This window comes from Danio rerio, chromosome 9 (genome assembly GCF_049306965.1).
Source record: "Danio rerio strain Tuebingen ecotype United States chromosome 9, GRCz12tu, whole genome shotgun sequence".
Taxonomy (NCBI): Eukaryota; Metazoa; Chordata; class Actinopteri; order Cypriniformes; family Danionidae; genus Danio; species Danio rerio.
This window is the reverse complement of record NC_133184.1, coordinates 45288496-45313775: the sequence shown is the minus strand read 5'-3', so window position 1 is coordinate 45313775 and position 25280 is coordinate 45288496. Positions and strand designations below refer to the sequence as shown.

General features: G+C 38.3%; 2 protein-coding genes and 1 long non-coding RNA gene across 5 annotated transcripts in view; 1 reads left to right on the top strand and 2 right to left on the bottom strand.

Annotated features, from left to right (window-relative positions):
- The window catches only part of cwc22 (CWC22 spliceosome associated protein homolog), a 92041-nt gene extending 67578 nt beyond the window's left edge, over positions 1-24463 (top strand). For all 3 annotated transcript variants that reach the window (NM_001077569.2, XM_073912081.1, XM_073912080.1), the window contains exons 16-21: positions 14827-14904; positions 16692-16844; positions 17011-17138; positions 17232-17333; positions 17422-17630; positions 23610-24463. In NM_001077569.2, coding sequence (NP_001071037.2) covers positions 14827-14904; positions 16692-16844; positions 17011-17138; positions 17232-17333; positions 17422-17630; positions 23610-24151 — 1212 coding nt within the window. In that variant the 3' untranslated portion in view covers positions 24152-24463. The remainder of the gene's footprint in view (positions 1-14826; positions 14905-16691; positions 16845-17010; positions 17139-17231; positions 17334-17421; positions 17631-23609) is intronic.
- On the bottom strand, positions 4752-8417 carry LOC141376188 (uncharacterized). Its single transcript, XM_073913143.1, has 3 exons — positions 8383-8417; positions 8147-8251; positions 4752-7791 (listed from the first exon to the last, which is right to left on the bottom strand). Exon 3 carries the CDS (start codon positions 6687-6689, stop codon positions 4752-4754), a length of 1938 nt encoding a protein of 645 aa, XP_073769244.1. The 5' UTR covers positions 6690-7791; positions 8147-8251; positions 8383-8417.
- LOC141376195 (uncharacterized) lies at positions 11472-24262 on the bottom strand. Its single transcript, XR_012385606.1, has 3 exons — positions 23541-24262; positions 19571-19652; positions 11472-12329 (listed from the first exon to the last, which is right to left on the bottom strand). It is a non-coding gene; the product is annotated as an uncharacterized lncRNA (long non-coding RNA).
- Positions 24464-25280: the final 817 nt, after the last annotated feature.

The window sequence follows — 25280 nt, the reverse complement described above, 5'->3', positions numbered from 1 at the left end:
CCCACTAGTAACCTGGGTTACACATTCCCCCCCTGAATTCAGGCACGTCCTCGGGCATGTACGGGGTTGGGTTGTCACTGCAATTGGAAAAGGGTCTGGCACAACAAAGGGCTGATCTCTAGTGAGTATGGGTTCTTCTAACGATGTGGTAAAGGCAGAACTCAGACCTTGTAGTAAGGACTGAATGACTAGTGTCAAGGGATTTCCTAGTTTATGATACTCAAGCTTATTAGGAGGTCTACATTGCCTTTTTGAGCGTCTAGGGCCACTGGTATCTAGGTCTTCATCCACTATTGGCTGGTTACTTGAAACATTTCTGACATGAGGATTTTGATCATTAGAATGGGGTACATCAACTGGATCTAATTCAAGCGCCTTTCTATGGATCTGTACTTTAACACTATTTCCACTTCTTTCAGGTTCAATTTCTTTGGGGTCAATATCAGCAGGGTTCAGCACAGGTAAGAAATTCTCACTGACATCATCTCTTTGATTTTCAGTTAAGTCTTCTTCTAATCTGGAATCAGGTAAGGTTTCTTTTTCAGGGTTCACTACGACAGGGAGTGGTTCAATGGGCTCCATGCCAGGTAAGTTCCTTACAAGCACTGGACTTTGTGATGAAGGTAACACAGTCGTTGTAATGGATTCCAACTGGCGTCCTGCATTTCTAATATATAAAGAGTCATCCTCAGATTCTGACTGATCACTCATTTGATGTTCTTTGGGAGCATATTCTAGAGCAGAGCTAGACCTAGTTCTGGGCTTACGTTGAACATTTGGAGGACTCATTTCTTCAATTTCATTTTCAGACAAATATCCACAAGGTCGAAGTAAGTCTCTGTGTAAAGTTCGAACTGGACCGGTCTTTCCGTCAGGCTGGACAACATATACTGGGAGATCTCCAGCTTTACGGATAACTACATAGACATCTGGTTCCCATTTGTCTGCCAGTTTGTTCTTGCCTCTTAGCCTCAAATTTCGCACAAGGACTTTATCTCCCACGTCAAGAGTAGAAACAACCACATGTTTGTCAAATCTGCGCTTGTTACGTTGGGCTACTTTTGCAGAGTTTTTGATGGCAATTTCATAGCTCTCTCTTAAACCTTCTTTCAGATCTTTTACATACTGAGAGTGGGATTTGGTAGAACGATCCACAGGTAACCCAAAGGCTAGGTCGACTGGCAGCCTGGGCTGTCTACCAAACATAAGTTCATAGGGAGTGTATCCTGTTACATCATTTCGAGTGCAATTGTAGGCATGCACCAAAGGCTTGACAAACTCCTTCCAGCATGACTTCTTTTTGTTTTCAAGAGTACCCAACATTTGGAGAAGGGTCCTATTGAATCTCTCCACTGGATTTCCTCTTGGGTGGTACGGAGTAGTTCTCACTTTGTGTATACCTGCGACGAGACATAGCTCTTTGATGAGGCTTGACTCAAAATCTCGTCCTTGATCACTGTGCAGTCTTTCCGGAAATCCATAATGTACTAGAAAGTTTTCCCATAAACATCTAGCCACAGTCCGCGCCTTCTGGTTTCTGGTAGGCACAGCCACCGCATATTTGGTGAAGTGATCTGTAATAACTAATATATCTTTGGTGTTACTCTGATCTGGCTCTAAAGACAAGAAGTCCATACAGACCAACTCCAATGGTCTGGTAGTCTTGATGTTCATCATTTCAGCTGCTTTTTCAGGAAAGGCTTTTCTACGTACACATCTCTCACATGTCTTAATTTTCTCTTCCACAGATGATGACATTTTTGGCCAAAAGAATCTTGTCCTGACAAGGTCAAGTGTCCTCTCCATGCCCATGTGTCCCATATCATTATGGAGACTCTTCAACACTGTTCCACGTAAAGCTACAGGTAAGGCTAATTGATAGTGAGTGCTTTCCTGATCTTGCTTCTTCCTATAAAGCAATCCATCCCTTAATTCTAATCTGCTCCATTCCCTTATCCACAGAGTAACAGCAAGCGACTGGTCTTTTGAACTAGAAGGTTTTTCATTCCGCTGTAAACAATCAATAATGAATTTGAGATCAGGATCCATTCTCTGCTGTCTCTTTAACTCTTCGTTGGACAGGTAGGGAATGACTGGAAGACCATGCTCATTTTCTTGTTCAAACTCATTTGGTAATACATCTGCATGCAGGGCTAAGGACTCAACAAGGGCAATGGAAGGGTTGGAAAATTTGCATTTATCTGAGGAATTTCCAATCTGATGTCGATCACAGATGGCTTTTATGGCCTCTGGGAGGATAAGAGAATCTTCAACTCCAAATTCATCTAAATGATGAAGGGTAAACTGTTTAATTCTCTCTCTCTCTTTCTGAGATGCAGGGTCATCTAAAAGCTCACCATGTGGTCGTCTTGAAAGGCCATCTGCATCACAGTTTTGACTTCCAGCCCTATACTGGAGCTTGAAATTGTAAGTGGACAGACTTGACAACCAGCGATAACTGGTAGCATCAAGCTTTGCAGATGTCAGAATGTAAGTTAAAGGGTTGCTATCAGTTATGACCACAAATTCTGTTCCATACAAATAGTCACTGAATTTAGATGTGACTGCCCATTTAAGAGCTAGAAATTCTAGCTTGTGAGCTGGATACCGGCTTTCACTTCTTGTCAACCCTCTGCTTGCAAAAGCAATGACCCGCATTTGTCCCTCTTGTTTCTGGTATAAGGCTGCCCCAAGCCCAGTGGTACTGGCGTCAGTATGCAGAACATAAGGAAGCTTTGGGTCTGCAAATCCCAGAACAGGTGCAGAGGTGAGTTTCTCAATAATCATGTCAAAGGCCTGTTGACAGGGCTGATTCCATCTGTCTCCGAATTCCTTTTTGGGGTCCAGATATTGCTTATTCTTGTTCTCTTGTAGGTGACGTTTTTGAAGAGGTGGATACCCTACTGTGAGGTCATTAAGGGGTTTGATTATCTTGGAATAATCCTGAATGAACCTCCTGTAGTATCCAGAAAATCCCAGAAAAGATCTTAATTCTTTGAGATTTCTTGGTCTTGGCCAGGTTTTTAGGGCCTCGATTTTCACTGGATCAGTCTCCACTCCATTTTCTGATACAATATGACCAAGGTATCGAACAGAAGTCTGGAAAAACTTGCACTTTTCAGGCGATAGCTTCAGTCCATATTCTTTGAGCCTTTTCAAAACGTGCATCAGCCTTGATTCATGCTCTTCTAAACTTTCAGAGAAAATGATCAGATCATCGATGAAGACCAACACCTCTTTTCTATTCAAGTCACCCATGCATCTTTCCATCAGCCTTTGAAATGTACTTGGGGCATTGGTAATGCCTTGGGGCATTCTATTGAACTCCCAGAACCCCAAGGGACACACAAAGGCAGTTTTACTTTTGTCAGCTTCCTCCATCTCAATCTGATAATATCCTGATTTTAAGTCAAGGACAGAGAACCATTTTGAACCAGTTAGTGCTGAAAAGACCTCTTCCAGATTTGGCAGGGCATAGGCATCTTTAATGGTTTGTGAGTTTAGCTTTCTGAAGTCAATGCAAAGACGTACAGAATTGTCTTTCTTTCTTACAACTACTATGGGGGAGGCAAAGGGGGATTCTGACTCTCGGATAATTCCAGCTGCTAACAAGTCTTGCAAATGTTTTCGTACTGCATCAATGTCCTGAGGATGTATGGGTCGAGGTCTGTGTTTGAAAGGAGTCTCATCATTAAGCTTTATTCGGTGAGTGACTTTGTTTGTATGTCCATAATCTAAGTCATGCAAGGCGAAGACTTCAGGCATGGAATTTAATTGATCCGTTATTCGTTTCTTCCATTCAGGTGTCAATGGGGAATTTTCAAAGTCAAATTTGAGATTGGAACAAGCAGAAAGTTCTTTATTGACAGTGCTGGAATTTACTGGCCCACTCTTTATTACTTCTTGGACTGCCCGCAATTCAGCAATTATAGTTCTGGGATAGATGGTAATGTCGGTCTGAGTTTCATTCCGTAACACAACTGGTAACTGTTGATGCCTTTTGCTGGGTAAGGAATGCAAACAGCTGGCAACTAGCAAACCACCAGGTAAAGCGGGTGAAGTTGGTGACTCTAGAGCTACACATTTCCCTACATGAGGACAATTAACTAGAACATGTCCATCAAGAACCACTGTACATCCTGCAGGTACTACCTCTGGAACATGTCCCTTGAATTTGATACAGCCCACTACATCAGCACTTGCTTGTTTGTATCTTGCTTCTAACACTTTTTGCACTGCACGGTAACCATGGAAGTTAGATTGAGGAAAGGAAGCAGATTGTTGGACATAGTTGCTGTAAAGAGCATCTAATGAATTTGTGCCAATTAGAACTTGGGGAGTGTTCATCAAATCTGGGACTACCAGGGCTAAAGTGGGCACTTCTGTCTCTGTTCCAAGGAACTCTCTGGGAAACTTAAGAGTCAATTCCACATATCCAAGATAAGGCACTGTTTGACCATTTGCCCCTTCCACTTCCAGCAAGTTGTCCAATGATTTAAGTGGACAATTTGATAAATTCTCTTGATAAAATGACCAGGGAACAGTAGTTACTTGGGACCCTGTGTCCAGAAGGCAGGAAACTCTTTTATTACCAACAGTTATTTGGGCAGTACACTTCACTCCCACTAATCCTCTTGGTAAATTTCTCAAAGGGGGTGCGTCACACGCATTTTGGTTGAACAATTGTTTACGTTTCTCAGGGCAATTATTATTTCTCTTAGTCTCTGTATGCCCCTCTACAGAGACCGTCCTCAGTTTAAAGGATTCATGATTGCTACTTGTTGGGTATCCCACTGGGCTTGTCGCTCCCTTAACTTGCGTTTTTTCTCAGCAACTTTAGTAGGGTCAGGAGCATTACTACAGCTGCTGGCAAGATGACCATCTTCCGCACATCTAAAACAATACCCCGGACGAGGTCTACTTTCAGGTAGTTTACTAGCTCTGTAACAATCTGTTGCTCTAGGTTCAGGCAGCAAGTTTCTGGTGCGGTTTCTATACATATCAGGGGCAGTCAGTTGAACCTTTAAATCAGCAATCTGTCTCTTTAAGTCAGCAATTTCAGTTGCTTCTACATCACTTTTAATTTTTGGAGTGGCTGTAGTTTGCATGGCTGTAATCTGTGCCTGTAACTCAGTGACAACATTTCTCAGCTCACTCACTTCATCTGGTTTTGCATTTTTTTTCTTTTCTTTCTGGCTTGAATGGTTTTGCAGTGCAACAACTTGAGTTTGGAGTTCACACACTTGCTTTGCGAGAGATGTGTCAGTTTGATCATCCTGCGTTTCACATTGGTGGGCAGATATCTGTTGAGCTGACAGTCTGAATTTCGAGGGGGCAGGATAGTGTTTATTTAGCCCTAAATGTTTTCTCATTCTTTCTTCTTTAGAGGCATTTTTATCTTCTTCTGTACGGATGAGAACTACTAATTCTGCAAATGAAGGAGGAGTGGCTTTTCTCCTTTCTAATTGAAGGTTAGCAATGAGGGAACTGTCCCAACAGCCGCGACAAAACTGCTTTAGAAGATATCGGTTTCTCTCTTCTTCAAATATCCCACCTCGTCGAATAGCTGTGCTTAAGAGTACTTGTAATCTGTGCAGGTAAGTTGAAGGCTTCTCACCATTGTTTTGGAAGCTATTCATAAATCTGGCTAATAACTCATCTCCGTCTTCTACAGAGCCATATACAGACTCCAGCAATTCCAGATATACTGCAGGTAAACTGTTAGGGGAGACATGTTTAACAATATCTGCAGCAGGGGGAAGCAGACTGTCTATGATTTTTCTAGCTCGATTTAAGTCAGATATAGAAGGATCTGTCAGTAGGAGATCAACACTGGCACGCCAAGTGTCAAAATCTGGCTCATTAACAGGTCTAGGAATTTTTCCAGAGAAAGATCGGAGGCGAAAAGAGGTATGGTGCATTGGAGCTGTTTCATTTGTGCGGACAATGTGCTCAACTACTACCTTTTGCACGCTAGGAGGATCAATTATATCCATGGTAAGTGCTGGATGGGATGACACTGTTACTGTGGGTTTAGTACTTCTATGGTTAAGGCTTTCCTTGGACAGGTTTTTTGAATTTGTTGACTCAACTTCATGAAATGGTGAAATTCTAGATGAAGGAAAAGCTGTTTGTTCAGTAATCATACTTTGTGATATGACTGGGGACAGCAGTCTATTTGGTGAACTAACTGTGCTACGATCAAGTATTTGAGAACGTGCTGCATTTGGAAATTCAAGCTTTTTATCCAAAACAGGTAGTGACTCAGCATGAGAAGGACCAAATTTAATCTTCAGTAACTCTGTTTGGAGTACTTCCTCAATGGATTTCCCACTAAAACTAGCAATGTTTTGCAATTCCTCCAGATATCCATTAGTAGCACTATCACTAGCAATATGGGGGTAAACGCAGCTTAAAGCACGTACCATGAAAGTGGTACTTGGGTTTGACATACTAACTACAGTTAAAGGCAAAAGAGGCATCAATGTTTTCATCGCGGAGTTATGTGTAAACTCTATGATAGCATGTCGATGAAACTCACAGTCAGGGTCATCAATTAGAAGATGTCGGTTAATACTACCATATCTTAAAAGCCATGACTCTAAATCTGAGTCTGCCTCAGTCAGTGTCATTCCACCCACAATTACTGCTTTTGAGATATTTACATTCTCTTTTTCTATGATATCCATGACGTTAAAGTTCTCTCCGATTTGTAATATTTATAGTGAACTCGAATACTGTAATTATACACTGTTGTTGCAATCTCTCTCCTGGCTGGCTCTCGCCACTTTTTGGTATGTAACCCTCGATACACAAATGTATTATAAGCTTTTAATCAATGGACCAGATGCTCAGAAGTCTAAATTCCTCCAAAGAGAGAGAAGATACAACAACAGTGAAGGACTCGGACACAGAGGTAAGAATAATAAAAGATTGTATTGTAAAATGTTCACTGAAATATATATAAAAATAAATAAAAATAAATAAAACAAATTCTAGATTTTTTCACACTTATCTAATGACCTCAATCTTATTTACACTATCTAATAACACTTCTCTTTCTTCACAGGCTATATCACTAATAAGGTAAGTTAATATTGTTGTTTTTTCTGTTTTTCTATTGTTAAGGCTAATATTATATTTTGGTTACTATTATAACAATAATATAATACTAATATACTAATAACAATACTATATTAAAGGTTTGTAAGTGAAAGTTAATAATACAATATTAAAATTGTATTATTATTTAACATATAATCAAGATTTCCCTTCTTAAACCAGTTAACCTCTCTCTATAAAGATTCAAAAATTGCAACGAATGAACACTCTAAAGGAACAATGTACAAATAAAATAAAAATGAAAATAAAACATTCACTTAAAACATTTCAAATGTTCCAAAAGTCCAGTAAAGGTGATAAACTTTCAAAAAGATTCTTTTGCAAAACAACTAGGTTGCAAATTCAGTTCCAGAGATCCAGGATGTTGCACTTGTGAGTGTGTTGTAAATTTACACTCCTACCATGACGCTGAATAGGTTTTACTTTGTATCTTTTCAACAGGTGTATCCAAAGAATCCACTTAATGGGAGGCTCGCCAGTCCAACTCCACAATTAGACACGCCGATGGAAGTTGAGACAATCCAATTCCAGAAGAGAGTTTAAACTTCAATTAATTCGAATCCAGAGCAGATCACATCCAGCAACTGACGTCAATAGAACATCTCACCGATGAAAAACCAGAAGAAGATGCACAAACGAACAAAACCAAACAAAAAAAAAAAACCTGGCCTTGAAAACACAAGGCCAAAGAAACCATTAGCATTTTACAGTGAATGCATTAACTCAGCTTAACACATTTCTAAATAAACAGCAACAGTAAATAACCATGTATATGCTTCTCTTTGCTGAATTTCTGTGTTTTTCCTATTTCTCTCTCCTATTTGACATTTTCTTTTTACAAATGACAGCATTTTACTTAAACTTTTCTCACTTAAACTTTACACAATCACTTGTATAATACTCTGTATAATAATTTGTTTTTACTAGACCAAACAAATGGTTAATTAATGAAACACATTTTTTGACACTAGTTTAAATCATGTTATAATGAAAACAATAATAAATAATAAAAACACGAACTCACCAAGGAAATCATTCAAAATCAAAACGAAACAAACAGGAAAACTCCAGGTGGCACTCATGTGCAGATTTCACTCTCAGAGACAAATCTTGTCTTTTTCTCTCAATCCTTCATTAAAAATATATGATTGAAATCATGTCAGCATCTTATTAATGGTCAATTTTCACAGTTAATACGCATTAAAACATTAAAAGATGTAAATCTAATAGTTTTCTGCTGTTATTAATATAACAACTTACATCTCTGCTTTCCCTTGCGAACACTGAATCACCATAGCAACGGTAAACACAAGCTAACAGACAAGCGAGATTTGTTATTGTTTGGAAAGCTGATCTGCTGCTATAGTGTAAGGCACGATGATGTCATTCTAAAGCACTATTCCCTTGAATGCTGTATAATACTCTATTATAAATTATTTATATAAGTAAATAATTTTAATGTATATTATTTAATCGAGTATTCTGCCAATGTTTTTTCCTCATATTTCTATTTGCTCTATTGCTGTATACTACCCACTAGTAACCTGGGTTACATATATATTATATATATATTTTTGTTGAATTGGCATGTCGCTAGTGTGCCTGTGCTTTTAACTTCTAAATTAGATGGTGTGCAACACTTCCATTCTCGGAAGTGGGGTGATTGGAAATATGTTTCTCCAGTGCATTGCTCCTTACCTGAACTTTCACTCATTGGGTGTATTGATTGAATCCTCCAGCCTGTTTTTGACAGCAGATCTTCATCTTGACTTTCTCTAGTCAACCCACAGAGGTGGATGCGCAGTACTCATCCAATCAGAAAGAAAGAGGTCATCATGCTGAGCCCGGGTGCACTTAGGGAATGCGGTTTAGCATCTGACTGAGTTCATGTGTACTAGTGATTCAGACGAGTCTCAGTTGAGGTTTTAGCTTCTCATATTTTGAATACTGGGTTTTAGCAGTAGAACTAGAGGTTTCTTTTTTTCTGCTCTCAATATAAAAGTTTTATTGTGTTGTGGATATACTGGAGGTAAGTGGTTATTGATTGTCTGGGTGTGAGTCTGGGTTTCAGTCCTCGCGCTGTTTGTTCGATTTGACAGCCCTGCCAATTTCTCTTCAGAGGAAATGAAATAGGCTGGCGTAGTTTTGAAGTTTGTTCAAATGGTTCAAGCCCTTCATTTGTTTCGTTTTTGTTCTTCATCTTCTGTTGCTTTAATAAAAGCTAATGGCATTCCATCATTTCTTTTCCATCAGTCTTTGCAGAGCAGATGGCCGGTCATCTGTGGCAGCAGTCTTGCTGTGCACGATTGCAGATTTCACTTCACGGACAGTCTCCTGCGTGCTCTTCCTCTCATATCTCGACAGAAATTACTAGACTGTCCTTAGGGGAAAGCTTCTATCAACTCTGCGTCAATCATAGATCATCTATAATTCCGTAGTTGTAATATATTGAAGCAGTTAAAGTGAGGTGAGACGGTTGGAGTGCCACAAAGGGTCACTATGGGATTCGGGCTCTTCAAGTTGGAAGATTTACCTGAGATCTCCCTTGAGAGTCTTTCAGGCTTCATGGTTTCTCTACTTGCCTCTCAATGGATTGAAACAACAGGATGATTTTAATGAGTAAATCAGAGTGTAATACTGCAAAGTCTAAGCCTGGATTTGTACTACTGCTTTGTCTGCTGCACAGTAATGCTGTCTGTCTCATTAGGGCAGTTTGATTTTTAGGGATTTCCTCGGAACAGGTGTTAGCTCAGAGAGTCAGAGAACTGTAGTCAAATTTCTACTGGAAGTGTAAACTTTTCTGACAGTTGAGTTTAAAGTTTTAGAGATGCCAAGGCTTAGTGATTTAATAATAAAAATGTCATTGTTTACTCATTGTTTTATTTTAAAATCTACATTACTGTTCAATCTATTTCAGTCAGTACCGTTTTCCCCTCAACATTTTTGACCATTACATTAATCAAACTACTGTGTAAAAAAATGCTGGGTTCCACACTGTCCCAACACATAAAGTGATTAAGTTAACGTAATCATTTTTACAAATTTAAGTGGATTGAACATTTAACTGATTTATACTTCTGCATCAAGTGCTCGCATACGCTCCGGCGCAGCTTTCGCATGGGCGTATTGCCCTCGCTGTGGCTGACACCAAGGCTGACGTGCACCTCTCAAAAAATGTAACTACACATCACAATGACGCGTAGCGCAAGCTCTGTGATTGGTCGGCTTGGTACCGGTGAAGAGTGTGGACAGTGCTGAGAGCTGCATGCCCGATAGAGCAAGTGTTTACAAGTGTCAAGTCTCATGAAGGAGCTCCAGATGGAGACTTTGGTTTTGTGTATACCTTATGATTAAAGTTGTTCCTGCCTCTGAATGAGTGACTTTTAGCTACTTGTAGCATTCTGGAAAAAACTAAATACCAGCGAAGAAACTGGACACAGAGAAACATGGAAATGTACAGCTGGCATTTTAGAAGTGTTATTGCAGAGCAACATAAAGAGCATGCAGAAGTATAAATGCACGACTATGCGTAAGTCAGCCGCTGTGGGTCACGCTGATCACACTCGATGCAGAAGTGTAAACCAGCCTTAAAGCCTGATTTATACTTCTGCGTCAAGTGACCGGCGTAACCCATGGCGCAGGCAACGCGCGTGGCAGTGCATTTATACTTCTGCGCGCTGTCTCTGTTGGTCTGCATTAACACTTCCGAAACGCTAGTGGGCAGTGAGGTGTTAATGTTCCTCTGTGTCGAGTTTCTTCTCTGCTTTTTTGCTTTTCCTGAACACTTCCGGGATGTACAAGTGGCTCAAACTCGCTCATTTTGAGGCAGGAACCGGCGGACGTGCAACAACTTTAACTATGAGGTAAACACAAAACAAAACTTTCCATCCGTAGCTCCTTCACGGGACTCCACACTTGTAAACAATCGCTCGCGCCATTCGCGCGGCTCTCGGTCCCGCCCAGACTCGTCAGCGCTACCAAGCCGACCAATCACAGAGCTTACGCTACGCGTCGTTGCAACGTGTAGTTATATTTTTTGAGAGGTGCACGTCAGTGACGGCGATGGCCACGGCGAAGGACTATGCGTCAGCGCCGTAGCATACGCCGACGTTTGACGCAGAAGTATAAATCAGCCTTAAGTTGTCGCAAAAAAACCCCTACCAATTGTGTTTTCTCAAATCATTTTAAATAAGTTCTGTATTTTCCGCACCATAAGGCACACCGAATTACTAGACACAGTCTCAATTATAGGGTCTATTTCTCTACTTAACCCATACATAAGGCACACAGTATTATAAGGCATATGCTAAAACATACAGTCTATAATAAATGGTAATGGAAGCGAGTTTAGTTAATTAAGTTGAACTTTATTCTACTATTTAACAATACACTCACATTATTTTTTAATCAATCTTTTCCCACAAATCCATCAAAGTTCCCATCTTATGTGTCTGAATTGAACAGCTGAAAAATTTTACCATCAAAAATGCCGGATTCCCTCTTAATGTCCAAGTCAGCCTCATTGCCAGGAGGCTGTTCAGCAATGATGCTGGCTTTCGTGAAAGCTCGAACAACAGTTAAAGCAGATACCATAGATCAGGCATCCACAATTCATTCACATATGATGGCATATCTCACATGGCGCTGTCTCTCATCTTTATCCATTGCTCCCATGCCAATGTCTAGTTGTTGGAGTTCTTTTGCTAATCCTCCCGAAATGATGGCAAGCTCCAAATTCATTTGCTTGACTTGGTATTTACAGTAGCAGTTGTTGTTTTGATTTGTTTATTGCTACCAATGTATGTATTACATCCATGTGTTGGCAGAAAGTAGTCTGACAATCAACCAAGCGGAGCACTTACTAACGTTACACAACAACATTTGTACAAATTTTGGAACTCAGTGCACAAATAAGCCGCACTGGATTATTTGGCGCACAGCCAATTTTTGAGAAAATTTAAGAGTCTTAGGTGCACTTTATAGTGCAGAAAATACAGTAGTAAGAGAACTTAACTACTTTGTTTAAAAGATTTTTGATAAGTCTTTGAGCACAGCTTGTAGGGGATTTATATATAAAGTGAGAGGGAAAGAGAGACTGGTGCTGAAGGTCTGACCCTCCTTTCTGCTCCTGCCCCATCTGAAACGGTCCAGTGATCAGAACACCTTACTGTCACACTTGGAACATGTGGCTCCCTGCCTGCAGGCACCTGTTAAAGAGTCAGAAATGATCTCATCAGGGCTTTAACACTCAGCCGCACCTCAAGTGCTCAATACTTGATCATCCTGGGCACTGTTTTTGATATCCAGCTCTACTTTCTTTGCAGGTGATATAGGCCTCCTCAAGATTTCAGCTTCAATTTTAATTTGATGCCGATTGCAGGCTCACAGGGTTTAATTTAAACAGTGATATTCATAATCCTGAGCTCCTTGGTGAATAATATGAGGTAGATCATGAAATCAATGGGCTTATGGAGTGTTCTAGTGGTTGTCAGGATGAGATGTTACTGCTACAGTGAAGGTTGTGCAAATCTCTGGAGCTCAGATGAGCCGCAGGTGTGAAGTGGGAAAAGCCACATGGCTGTTCAGAGCGTGTAATCCCTCCTGTTTTCTGTGAGGGCTGTAATGGGCATCTGTAGGTGGGATCACAGCAAGGCCAGGCATGAGGAAGCGTTTGCTAAGGGATTTTAGCCCTTTGGCCTGAAGAGAATTACCTGACATCACCTTGACTGAATCTCTCCAACATAAGTTTTCTTTCTGACTCTAGTCAGAGCAGACTTTTTTGGCATTTCTGCCCTAGATATAGTTGGAAAAGCTGCCTTAATAAAAACATTCATAAGTGTGTCTTGGAAAGCATGTTTTGAAGGCAGAAGGCGCTCATAGCCAATATTATTTTGTGTTAACGGTTAACTGTTCATAATATATATATATATATATATATATATTTTTTTTTTTAAGATCTGCACTTTTTCAACTCGTTCAAAACAACTGCATTACCATTGCCTTTCTACATTTGACCTTTCATTTATTTGAATTTGCTATAAGCTTCTAAACACATCTACACATCTAGCCCAAATGTTGATCACACAACAAACAAGTCATAACTAGAATGCTAAAAAAACAATCATTAATTCTTTACCCTGATCTTTTGTCTATGATTAGCTCAGCTCACCTCTTCAGACTTTAAAGTTTGATTAGTTTGTTCATGTGACAGTCTGAGACAAAAGGGTCCATGATTAGTTTACCTTTTAAGTTTTTCGCTCATCATGTGATGGCATGTTAACTGATGACTCAACTGAGGACTTAAAATGAATTGATAGAATCCATTTTCTGGCTCTGACTGCTCATGATTAGCTTATGTCTTTCACGTGATGAACGAAAGACTTAATCCAGAGGACTCGAGAGATGAACGAATAAAATCTTTTTCCAGCTCTTACTACATATGATTGGCTTCTTTCTTTCATGTGATAAACAAATGACTTAAACTCGATAAAAGACTTGGAAAAAGGAACTAGTCTTCTACCCCACCTAGAATGTTCATGCGCGAATGAACAAATCATTCACGAGTTCAAAAACGACCCATCACTAGTCTGCATGTTCTCCTCTGACTTGTGACTTGTATTTTGCCTGACCTGTTTACTGCTCCAAAATATTATAAATGTGTAAATTTTAAAATATATTGTGTTCAAAAAGGAAAAAGGTCTAGTTTTTTTTACCCAGATATTTAAAAAGAACATATTTTACAACAGTAATAACAATACCTTGAAACCGTGCTATTCTTATCCATGATTATCATACCATTAGAATCTTATACTGGCCCATACCTAACTCTATCTAAAATAGCACAGTCATTCTTTATATGATAGCAAAGAGAATGCAAATATTGCTGACACAAATGGTAAAATGTCCCTGGCTACAAGTGAGAAGGCATCTCAAAATGTGTGGATGCTCAGTTTTATTTCTCTGTTTTTTTTGTCCTGTGCTTGCTTTCATGTTGGCAGCTGTTAGCCTGAACATAATGTTATAATTGTTGGATCATATGTCATTTGTTGCATTCACTTTTCATGAATTTTGTTGGTTATTTTGTTAAATACATGTCTTTTTTTTTTTTTTTTTGCCTTTTTGTACAGTGAGAGAGGGAGAGAGAGCATGACTCAACTCAAACTAATAAAAATTCACAATTGTTTCAAAATTTAATTTTTTAGTTTTATAAAATTGGCACCCAAAAATTGTATTATTCAGAAATTGGTTTCAAAGTAAAAGTATCAATATCGCATCAAATATTTGAATAATACTCTTCCCTAATTCTAATTCTTTTAAAGCCCTGAGATAGCTTTGAATGATCCTTTTATTATATAGGTTTTTCTTTTTCACTAAACTACACAGAGATTTATCTATATGCTCAGTTCGTTCTAGATTCAGGTCCACCTTTTTTAATATCCAGAGCGCTTAAGTAAAGAGCCTTGAGATTTCACCACAACTGTTTTTAGATCCTCACGTCTAATGCGTTCAGATTGAATTTGCTCAATTGATCATGCGCCTGTCTGTTGTGCTCTCTCTCTTTCTCTCTGAACCCTCGACTCCTTGGTGAAGATACAAGGTTATGAAATCAATAGGTATTAGTGGAAAGGTGCCGGGAATGAATGAGCAGTTTTACACTTGCACTTTAAAGGTTTTTTTCTCATATGTGTCTGTTTATTTCCACAGAAAGAGCTGTGCAACATGATCCTGGACTGTTGTGCTCAGCAAAGAACATATGAGAAGTTCTTTGGTCTTCTAGCTGGGGTGAGCCTTATCTTTCTGTAAATGTTATGCTGTGTATTAAATTTCATAAAATGACCAAAACAAGATGCTTTTATTGTAGTTATTTATTGACTAGATTAACATTTTTACAGATTTTATTGTGCTTTTTTGTTAAAATAGTAACTGTTTTGTCTAAACTATTATTATTTTGATAATTAGTTTGTATTTAAATTTAAATGGGATATGTTATGCAAAAATCACTTTAAAATAGGCTTTTGTGGCTATAGTCTGTGAATATAAACAACTCCTATAGATAAAAATGTATTTATTGTATTGTTTATAATCACACTTTGTAGTCATATTGTATGTGTCATCAGAGGGGGAAAGACCCGCTCAATAGTGATGATCCCTTCCTCGTTAGCATAGGACAGTAGTCTTGTTTTTTTAATTTGCCACTATGCTGACACATAGGCATTTGTAGCTCTGCCTTTTTTGAAAAGAGCAGTCTTATTTGAATTTAAAGCGACAGTCACCATGGCACAATAGTATTAAAACAAAATAGGGGCAGTTTCAAAGAGTTACAAAACATTATTTGTGATGTATTTTGAGCTGAAACTTAACATACACACTCTAGGGATGTCAGAGACTTATTTTACATCTTGTAAAAAGGGTTATAATAAGTCCCCTTTTTTTGTCAAATAATTTTTATTTGTCATTGGATAGACGTACAACAATCACAAATTCCAGGATTCCTTTTCTAATATGCATAAACTTACAAAAAAATAAGAAAAAATAAATAACAAAAACAAACACCCCAGCCTGTAAGTATACAATACAGTGATAATCAAAACAACTGTTTTTTTTGTTTGTTTGTTTGTTTTTTAACAAATTGCTTTGGGGGAAAGAATTCCCCATGAAGTGATAGTAGGGTCCCAGATTTTAATAAATTGTCACCTTTTAAAAGAAATCTGGTTCATTACAAGTGCAGAGTAGATATTAATTCTTCAAGCCAACGTGTAGCAGTTGGAGGATTAACATTTTCCAAGACAATAATAGCAGCTTTTTGTCTGTTATCAAACAATATGTAAGAAATTTCTGTTGTGCACTGCTCAATGAGTTTGTATTATCAGAATGTCCTAATATAATATCCACTGGGTCAGAATCTAGGTGTAGATCAAGGACATCTGAAAGCACTTTAAAAACCTCATTCCAGAATCCCTGTATTTTATGACAGAATACAAAACTATCAGCTAAATTGGCTTCTTCTGATTGGCACTTATTACAAGTAGGAGACATATTGTGGAAAATCATAAGTAATTTATGTTTGGAGTAGTGTAGTCTATGTATGACCTTGAACTGGATGAAGCATAATCTAGTGTTGATTGATTGTTTATCTATATCCACTAAGCTATTCTGCCAAATTTTTTCCGAAATTTGAATTCCCTCTCTCGTTCCCATTCTTCTCTGATCAACTTTTCAGTGGGGGCAGTAGCTGCAAATAACCTTTCATAAATTAGAGATAACTGACGTTTGTATCCCCTGAACTATGTGAGACAATCATAAGCAGGTCATAATAGAGTCCCCTTTAAAATTAACATGTTAGTTAGCTTGCTAAGGTTAGTGCAATTGTTGTTGTTATTAGATTTATAAAATAATTATTTAATATTTATTGATTTAATTATTAAAAAAAAAAAGAATTCCAATTAGACTATATTTTGCTCCTTTTACAGTCACGAATATTTAAACAGATATACTCCTCATCTGCAATATTTGTGCACAATTGCAACAGTTGTTTTTTTCCCTGTCTGATATTTTCATTTTTTATGCAGAGGTTTTGCCTGCTGAAGAAAGAGTACATGGAGAGCTTTGAGGCAATTTTCCAGGAGCAGTATGAAACAATCCACCGGCTGGAAACCAACAAACTGCGTAACGTTGCTCGAATCTTTGCTCATCTCCTCTACACAGACTCAGTTCCATGGAGTGTAAGTTACTTTTATTGCTGGCTTCTTTACACTCATTGCTTTCACATTTAGACGTGACCTATAAATGAATTCAACCTGCAAGGTGCAATTAAGATTATACAACACATCAATACGGACTGCAGTATTGATTTCCTAAAGTGGGGAATAAAAGGAAAATTTCTTCCAGGTCCTTGAATGCGTTAGAATGAGCGAAGACACAACAACATCCTCCAGTCGAATCTTTGTGAAGATTTTGTTCCAGGAACTTTGTGCTTACATGGGTTTGCCAAAACTAAATGAGAGATTGAAGGACACGTAAGTATTTTCTTAATTTAGTACGCTTTGATTGAACAACAGTAATCAGTAATAAAGTTTATAACAAAGACATTTCATTTGTTTAATCCTCAGGACTCTCCAGCCATTTTTTGAAGGCCTGTTTCCACGCGATAACCCGAGGAACACAAGATTCGCCATTAATTTCTTCACATCTATCGGCCTTGGAGGACTAACGTAAGTGTCTGTGATTACTCTCTATTTGGGTCTGCTTTGTTTATTATGAACAAAATCTCATCTGAGTTTTTATTTTTATTTTCTTCAGGGATGAGCTGAGGGAACATCTGAAAAACGCTCCTAAGATGATCATGACCCAGAATCAGGAAGTTGAGTCGTCAGATTCTTCCTCATCCTCCTCATCCTCTTCAGACTCCTCTTCATCTTCAGGTTCCTCATCTGAAAGTGACAGCAGTGAAAGCGACTCTGATTCGTCCAGTGACTCAGACTCTTCTTCCAGCAGTGGCAGCTCTTCAGGTCTGATCTTTTTAGGTTTAATTAGTGTTTTTGGAATCATTAAGGAAAGTGAATCTTTATGTGGAGTCAGAATCATGACAGATTTATTTGGTTTAAGTAGAAACTATATTTGTTAATTCAATGCTAATTTATGTAGTCTTTATCACTGTATAAAGAGTGTGATTTCTTCTTCAGTCTGTGATATGAAACCACATCTGCTCACAAAAAACTAGTTATTTTAAACACTCAACTGATGATGTGAAGTGGAGCTGAAGATCTCTTCCTTGAACCCAACAGGACCCGACGGGTTTGGGTGGGTTCGGGCTTAATTTCTATCATTTTAGACTGGGCTGGGCTTGTGCAGTAAATGAACAGTCATGTGATGCATTTGGATTAGCGCGAGAAAGTAATCAAATCATTTGTTACAACATTAAAATCCATCCCTGCAAAGGTGAAACAAATGACGGAGAAGTCAAAAAGAGGGAATTTTAACTGCGGTCAGGCCCAGCCGTCAGTTCAGAAAGAACGATCATTCTAGCCGCCAACATATTTTGGCGGTCGCTCATACACTGCGTATTACGGTAGAGTGCTAACAACAATGTACAGCAAGCTGACAGGGAAGATGACGCGGTCACTCGCTACATTGAAACCGCTGTCATGGAAAATAAAAAAGGATGTTCATGGCTGGTGAAAGATCAAACAATCCTACCCAAAACATGCTAAATTAGCCAGAACAGTATGCATCAGGACTGTGCTAAAGCCATTCAATAATATTCCTCCACAAAAATATGTAGCCTAATCTTGGTGAGTAAAAGATTTTTAAATTATACCTAAATATTAATTAAACCTTTAAAAAAATCATAATGTAGTCAGAGTATATAGGCTGTGTTGGCATTATTTTTTTATTATTCAGCTTCACCATCGCCTTAATGCCAGATTGTAAAGAGAAGTGGCGAAACAAATCACAGAGCCTTTATCTTAATTTCGTTATTGCCAAATACCCGTCATCATTTATAATTTATTTTAATTTAAAATGTTAGGAAAGACTAATTTTTATTGGTGTGTTGGCCAATTTAAAGGCTTAGTGTGCACTTAGGTCTGTTTAGAGTGCTGAGATGTTACGATGTTACAGAGGACTTTTTTCTTTGTTAAAACACATAAACGACTCATTCGTGGAAAAAAGGCAAAAGAGCTGTGTTCATGTGCACATTTGAATAATATCAGGCTATTAACGGGTTCAGGTTTTTAAAAGGTGTCAATCAAAATCTAGTTGTCGGGCTCGGGCCGAATTCTGTCAGGCTCGGGCACTATCTGGCCTAACTTTTATGGCCCGATTACAGCTCTAATATGAAGTGAATTTTGAGTCTCGCATTCTACTGTATCATATTTATTCATTATACAAATCAATTTTGGTCTCACTATACAATCCTGACCACACTAGCTTCAGATTGTAGAGTCAGATTCCAGATTGTAGGTTTAATTGTTGTTATTGCTGAAAGACTAATTCTGTTTTTGGAAACATGGTTATATCGAATATATAGTGTTTGTCTTTAAAATATAAAATACCACTACAATATAAATCATATTGCAATAGAATTATTATACTGTAAAACTCAAGAGTATTTAATTAAAAAAATGTGTGTGTAGCTGCTATTTTTAGTGCAGCATTCCATTACAATCCCTGTATGGATGTGTTAATTTTCAAATTAATATCGAAAGAATATTTTTATTAAATATAAATATAATAAATTAAAATCATATTATAATAAACTTATACTGTAAAATGTGAAAGTATTTAATAAAAAATAATTTATTACATTTATTAATAAATGTTTTAAAGAGCCCCTATAATGCGTTATAAAAGATCATATTTTGGTTTTGGGGGTCTCTAACAACAGTCTAAATATGCATGCAGAGTCAAAAAATACTTTCATTGTCTAATAATATGCATTTATTTTTACCTTATCCCAACGACTCCCAAATGATTCCTTCAGCGATTCACTTGTCCCCAAAATTGTTCTGTTGTGATTGGTCCACTGCTTTCTGCATGAGATGGAGAGATATGCCCAGCATGGTTTAGTAGTCAGAGAACAGAATATACAGTTGAAGTCACAATTATACGCCCCCCTTAGAATTTTTTTTCTTTTTTTAAATATTTCCGAAATGATGTTTAACAGAGCAAGGAAATTTTCACAGTATGTCTGATAATATTATTTCTTCTGCAGAAAGTCTTATTTGTTTTATTTCGGCTAGAATTTAAATTTTTTTAAACACCATTTTAAGGTCAAAATTTTAATTACACCACGTTGTGTAGAAAGGAGAAACACAGGATCTGGTAGAAGAAAAAACTGATCCATACAAATTATGTAACAGTTACTGACAAAGTCCCATACTTGAGTAGTCTTTGCTGATTTTTACCTTAATAACAAACGGCCAGCAATCCCGGGCCCCAGGGTAGGTTATTGTATCAGTCATCAGAAAAATGACAGGAACAAACACAGCACACGGTTGGCTATACTGTGGTGTTGTTGAGAAAATGAACAGTAACCCTTTATTCCCCCCAGCTGCATGTCTGGCCATCTCTCAGTGATAGTAATCTTCATGTCATGATCAATCCCATGATCCCGCTAGTGTCTGAAAGGAAGGTTGTGTTCCAGCAGTTCATATTCGGCATTGTTTTGTGTCGATCTCGATACGAACAGGCGAAAGATCCAGATGAACGATGAATTATTTAAACGACTCTCAAATTCTTTATAATTTCACAATATATATTTTTAAACAAGGTGCATTTTCAGATTTAAACCTCAGCGGGATGTTTTCATTTACTTAGAGCTTATGTTAATTTTCAAAATATATTGTACATAGTGATTTGTCTCAAATAAAAGTATTTAAAAATGTTTTAATCACATTGCAATAAAATTATTACACTCTAAAATCTAAAAGTATATATTTTTTATGCACCATGCAATTACAATACTAGCATGCACATTTTATAATTCATTTACAAATGTCAAACCATCTTTTACTTTTTCTGTAAACTAAATATTTCTGTCACGTATGGCAGGAAACTTATAAAATAGCAGCTTTTGGATTAGGGCTTAATTGCACTGCTGATTTTATATTTAAATATCATGCAGCCCTACTTACAATTCCCTTCAGAATTGTTGTCATATCCACGACTAAATGTCCCATTTTTATGGTTTAGATTGGATTAAAAGCCTGGAATTATGAACAGTACAGTGTGTTTGCTAAGTAGACAAAACTCATGTATTGAACAAGAGCAGAGACTTTTCAGTCGTCCAATTTAAAAGCTATGATTTGTGAAAGAAAGTGTAGTCATTGACACAGTGCCTAATTATTCATGCTGTTGATGTCTGGACTTCAGTTGAGTTCCGTTTGTGTTTGTCTTTCTTCCTTAATTATTCTGCCTGTTACGAAGTGTTTTCTCCTCCCTTCCTTATCCTGATGAGGGGTCAATAAACAGTCTAAATGTCAGGACAGAGTGTCCACTTTCTAGATCCCGTCACACAAATTCACAGAAATCTTGGAAAAATCATGAAATGGTAGAAACAACATGTAAAACGTGGCATAGTGGTAGAAATATCTTCATCCCAGTCAGGAATCGCCTATGATTAGTTTCATTTCAATTGCGGCATGATGACAAACACTGTCATAAACACTTGCTGTCCCAATCTGCCTGCAAATAGACACTTTTTGCGGCTTTAGCGCTGTGTATAAGCTGATTATAATTAGATTTGAGAACAGGCAGATTCTGACAGGAGTCTGTGAGCCACAGCCATTCAAGTGCAATAATGTGTTCTCAAGGCTGTTAATGAAGTTACATTTTTAGAAGAGATGTGATGTCAGGCCTCTCTCGTCTCTTCTGCTACCGTTTAATGAACGTTAATTGATGTTTATTGCTGCTTTTCGAGAAAGACACACTTCCAGTACTCCAGCGTTTCCTTAAAAAGTGTTCTTTGCAAACCCATTTAACAGATTTTTTTTTTCTGGCTGTAAATGAGGTAGTGGTTTGATCTCATTTGGATAATTGAAAATACAGTAGGCCATATTTTAGGATACAGGTTCACCAAATCACACATATTGCTCATTAATAGTAAAGATTTTAGGTGTTAAATAAAGCATTATGATATCATCAGTTGGTAGTTTTCAGTCAAGTGACCTATGCGGAGAACTAGAGAACAATGGGCCTTAATGGCAGCTACAGTGAGATCACTGTAGAAATGCAGCACAATCCTGTCATATTTCCATCTGTTTCAAGCTACAAATATTTGAATGCAATATCAACAGAACAAAACATAGTTATGATTACAAACTGAAAATTGTGGCCATTTGAAATCCATATACTGCACCTGCAGCGACACTACACCCTGTCACAGTGACAATTTAGCAATGTTTACATCTTCAGGTATGTCGCGCGCAACTCACCCCCACCGCTCTTTAGGTACGTCTCGTGTGCACACGCTCCTACTCAGATACGTCGCTCACTCAACCCCTGACACCCCTCAATGGGCCTGACACAGACACACACACAGACAGACACACACAACACGCTGGAGCGAGTTCCTTCAGATTCAACATGCATGATCGCATTCATCAAATTTGCTTAAACTAAGCGTTCTAAAGTATGGCTGTATTTCACAAGGATTCTGACACAACAACTCAAAGCATACGCTTTCATTGCGTTTAATGAGGAAGCACGTTAAACTTAATGAAACATTGGAGGGCTCATGCTGAAATTCAGAGTAATGCGCTGTCTTTGACAGCTCGCAACGTCACCAGAGACTTTGAGTACATTTACATAAGACACTAATACTCCGATTTAAATAATACTCTTATTAAAAGTCTACCGTGTAAGCAGCAGTTTAATTACCTTAAAGGACCACCGAGTCACGAAATGCGGAAATTTCATCAAATTCAAATTCCATTAAAACAGAAGTCAAAAGTTAAAAATGACACACCTGAAATTGCATGAAACTCTGGAGAGCCTGGTGATGCGACATTAATTGTTTTAAGCCTGGTTTATACTTCTGCGTCATGACCGGCGTAACCTACGGCGCTTTAACTATGAGGTAAACACAAAACAAAACTTTCCATCTGGAACTCTTTCACAGGACCCCACACTTGTAAATAATCGCTCTATCGAGGTCGCACCATTCGCAGACTCGTCAGTGATACCAAGCCGACCAATCACAGAGCTTGGTAGCGCTGATGAGTCTGGGCGGGACTGAGAGCCGCGCGAATGGTGCGACCTCGATAGAGCGATTGTTTACAAGTGTGGAGTCCTATGAAGGAGCTCCGGATGGAAAGTTTTGTTTTGTGTTTACCTCATAGTTAAAGTTGTTGCACGTCCACCGGTTTCTGCCTCAAAATGAGCGAGTTTTAGCCACTTGTACATCCAGGAAGTGTTCAGGAAAAGCAAAACAGCAGCGAAGAAACTCGACACAGAGGATTATTTACACCTCACTGCCAACTAGTGTTTCGGAAGTGTTAATGCAGACCAACAGAGACAGCGCGCAGAAGTATAAATGCACAGCTACAAGCGTTGCATGCGCCGTGGGTACGCCGGTCACTTGACGCAGAAGTATAAACCAGGCATTATACTGAAACTTGCCTTCAAAAAGCGCTTCCTTGGTCTTATCCATATTTCTTTGCATGTTGAACACACTTTCATCACAACAGGAAGTGAGAAAAAAAAACTGCAACTGTGTAAAAAATTTTTAACGCATTAAAATTTTCTAATTAATCACATGCGTTAACGCACAAATTTTGACAGCACTAATATATATATACATATATATATATATATATATATATATATATATATATATATATATATATATATATATCTATATATATATATATCTATATACACACACACACACACACACACACATACACACATACACATACCGTATATGTATTATGTTCCAGAACGAACATCTTTTCCAGACTTGTCACAATTCTTTTCTCCCTTCTCAGACTCTGACTCCAGGCGCAAGAAGGCCTCAGGTAAGAAAAAGGACAAGAGCAAGAAATCCAGCAAGGCAGCAAACCAGCGATCTCCCTTAGAGGAACGACCCACCAAGAGACACGAGAACCGCCGTCAGGACGCCAGCAAAGAGGACCGACGTGGATCTGATAAACACAACAGAGATCCTCAGCGGCGCGGACAACAGGACGAGTCACCTCCTGCTCGACCGAGAGGAGAACCAGAGCGCATAAGAGGACAGAAAGAACCTCACAGACACGCTCAGGACCACCAGGACAGACCGACAGATTCAGGCAGGCACAAGGACGACGGCAAAAACTCCCGAGCGAACAAGGACAAAGATAGACGGCGGAGCAGGGAGAAGGAGCCTCTGCGGCGGAGCAGGGACAGGTCAAAGTCACGAGAGAGGAGCCGCAAAGAGATGGACTCCAGGGACTCGTACGGAAACGGCTTAGAGAGGGCAGACAAAGAGAACCGCCATTCTGACAGATACAAAGAGTCCAGGAGGAAAGACGACAGGAGACACAGATAGAAGGTGGAGTTGTTCAGTCCTCATAATTCTGTCCTGATTTTAAGCTTCACTGTGGGTTTCACCTCTGTGCTTTTTGCTTAGCCTCTGTGTCGTTCTACAGTAAAGCCTCCTAATGGTTTTTTTGAGCAGACCTTTGGAATAACTCATGCATACACACTCTGATGGTGGTGTGAAACGTGTTCCCGAGACGAATTTAGCGGTTAAACTTGGACGTTTTGTATTGTATGTATGCTCTTTGGCCGATTGTATTTTTGCAGTTGCTTTCAAAGTAATTGGGAGAACAGAAAGATTAAAGATGACGTTTGATAGAAATTGGAAACGTTTCCCTGTGCTTTTTGAAGGTTGATGACATTTAACTCTGATGCAGAAAATATAGGTAATGAGTAGGGGTGGGAAATTATGCTGCTGCCGAACTTCAGTTTGATTACGATTATCATGTCATCGATTTGGTTTAATTTGATATCATAGTGCACTGATGATGCACTGCATTCTTAAATTTATTTTTTACTTCATGTATACAAGAAGCAGTCAGAACAATTCACAGAACATTCCTTTTACCTGCTCAAGTACCTTGCCATAGTATAATCCGAAAACCATCAGTACATCATAATCTAATATCCAGAAAATGGATATTGGGTTATAATTATGGATAAGGGAGAAGATCCATAATCCGATACCGAATCATCCTCGTCTGCATCACAATGAACATCGATTTAAGTTTGAAAAGGTATTAAAATCGATTTATTTAGTGATGGATATTTTCTGATGTTTTATTTTTCATCTAAGGATTCATTTATTTAATCAGAAATACAGTATGACTGTAATAAAATGCTCGTACTGTATACTTTAAAATACTTTACAAACTATTTTAATTTAAAATGTTGTTTTTTCCTGTGATGCCAAGCTGAATTGTCAGCATCATTACTCCAGTCCAGTCCCTTGTCAGGGTGTCCTGGAGGCATTTAAAAGCCTTAAAAGTCATTACATTTTGTTTTCAAGATTGAGGCAATAATAAACATTGCATTAAAAATGATCAGTTTTAAGAATAACACTGTGTTACCAATTTATTTTGAATTTAGCTTCAATTTATTACTTATACCCACAAACCTTAAACTTAACTGTGATAACA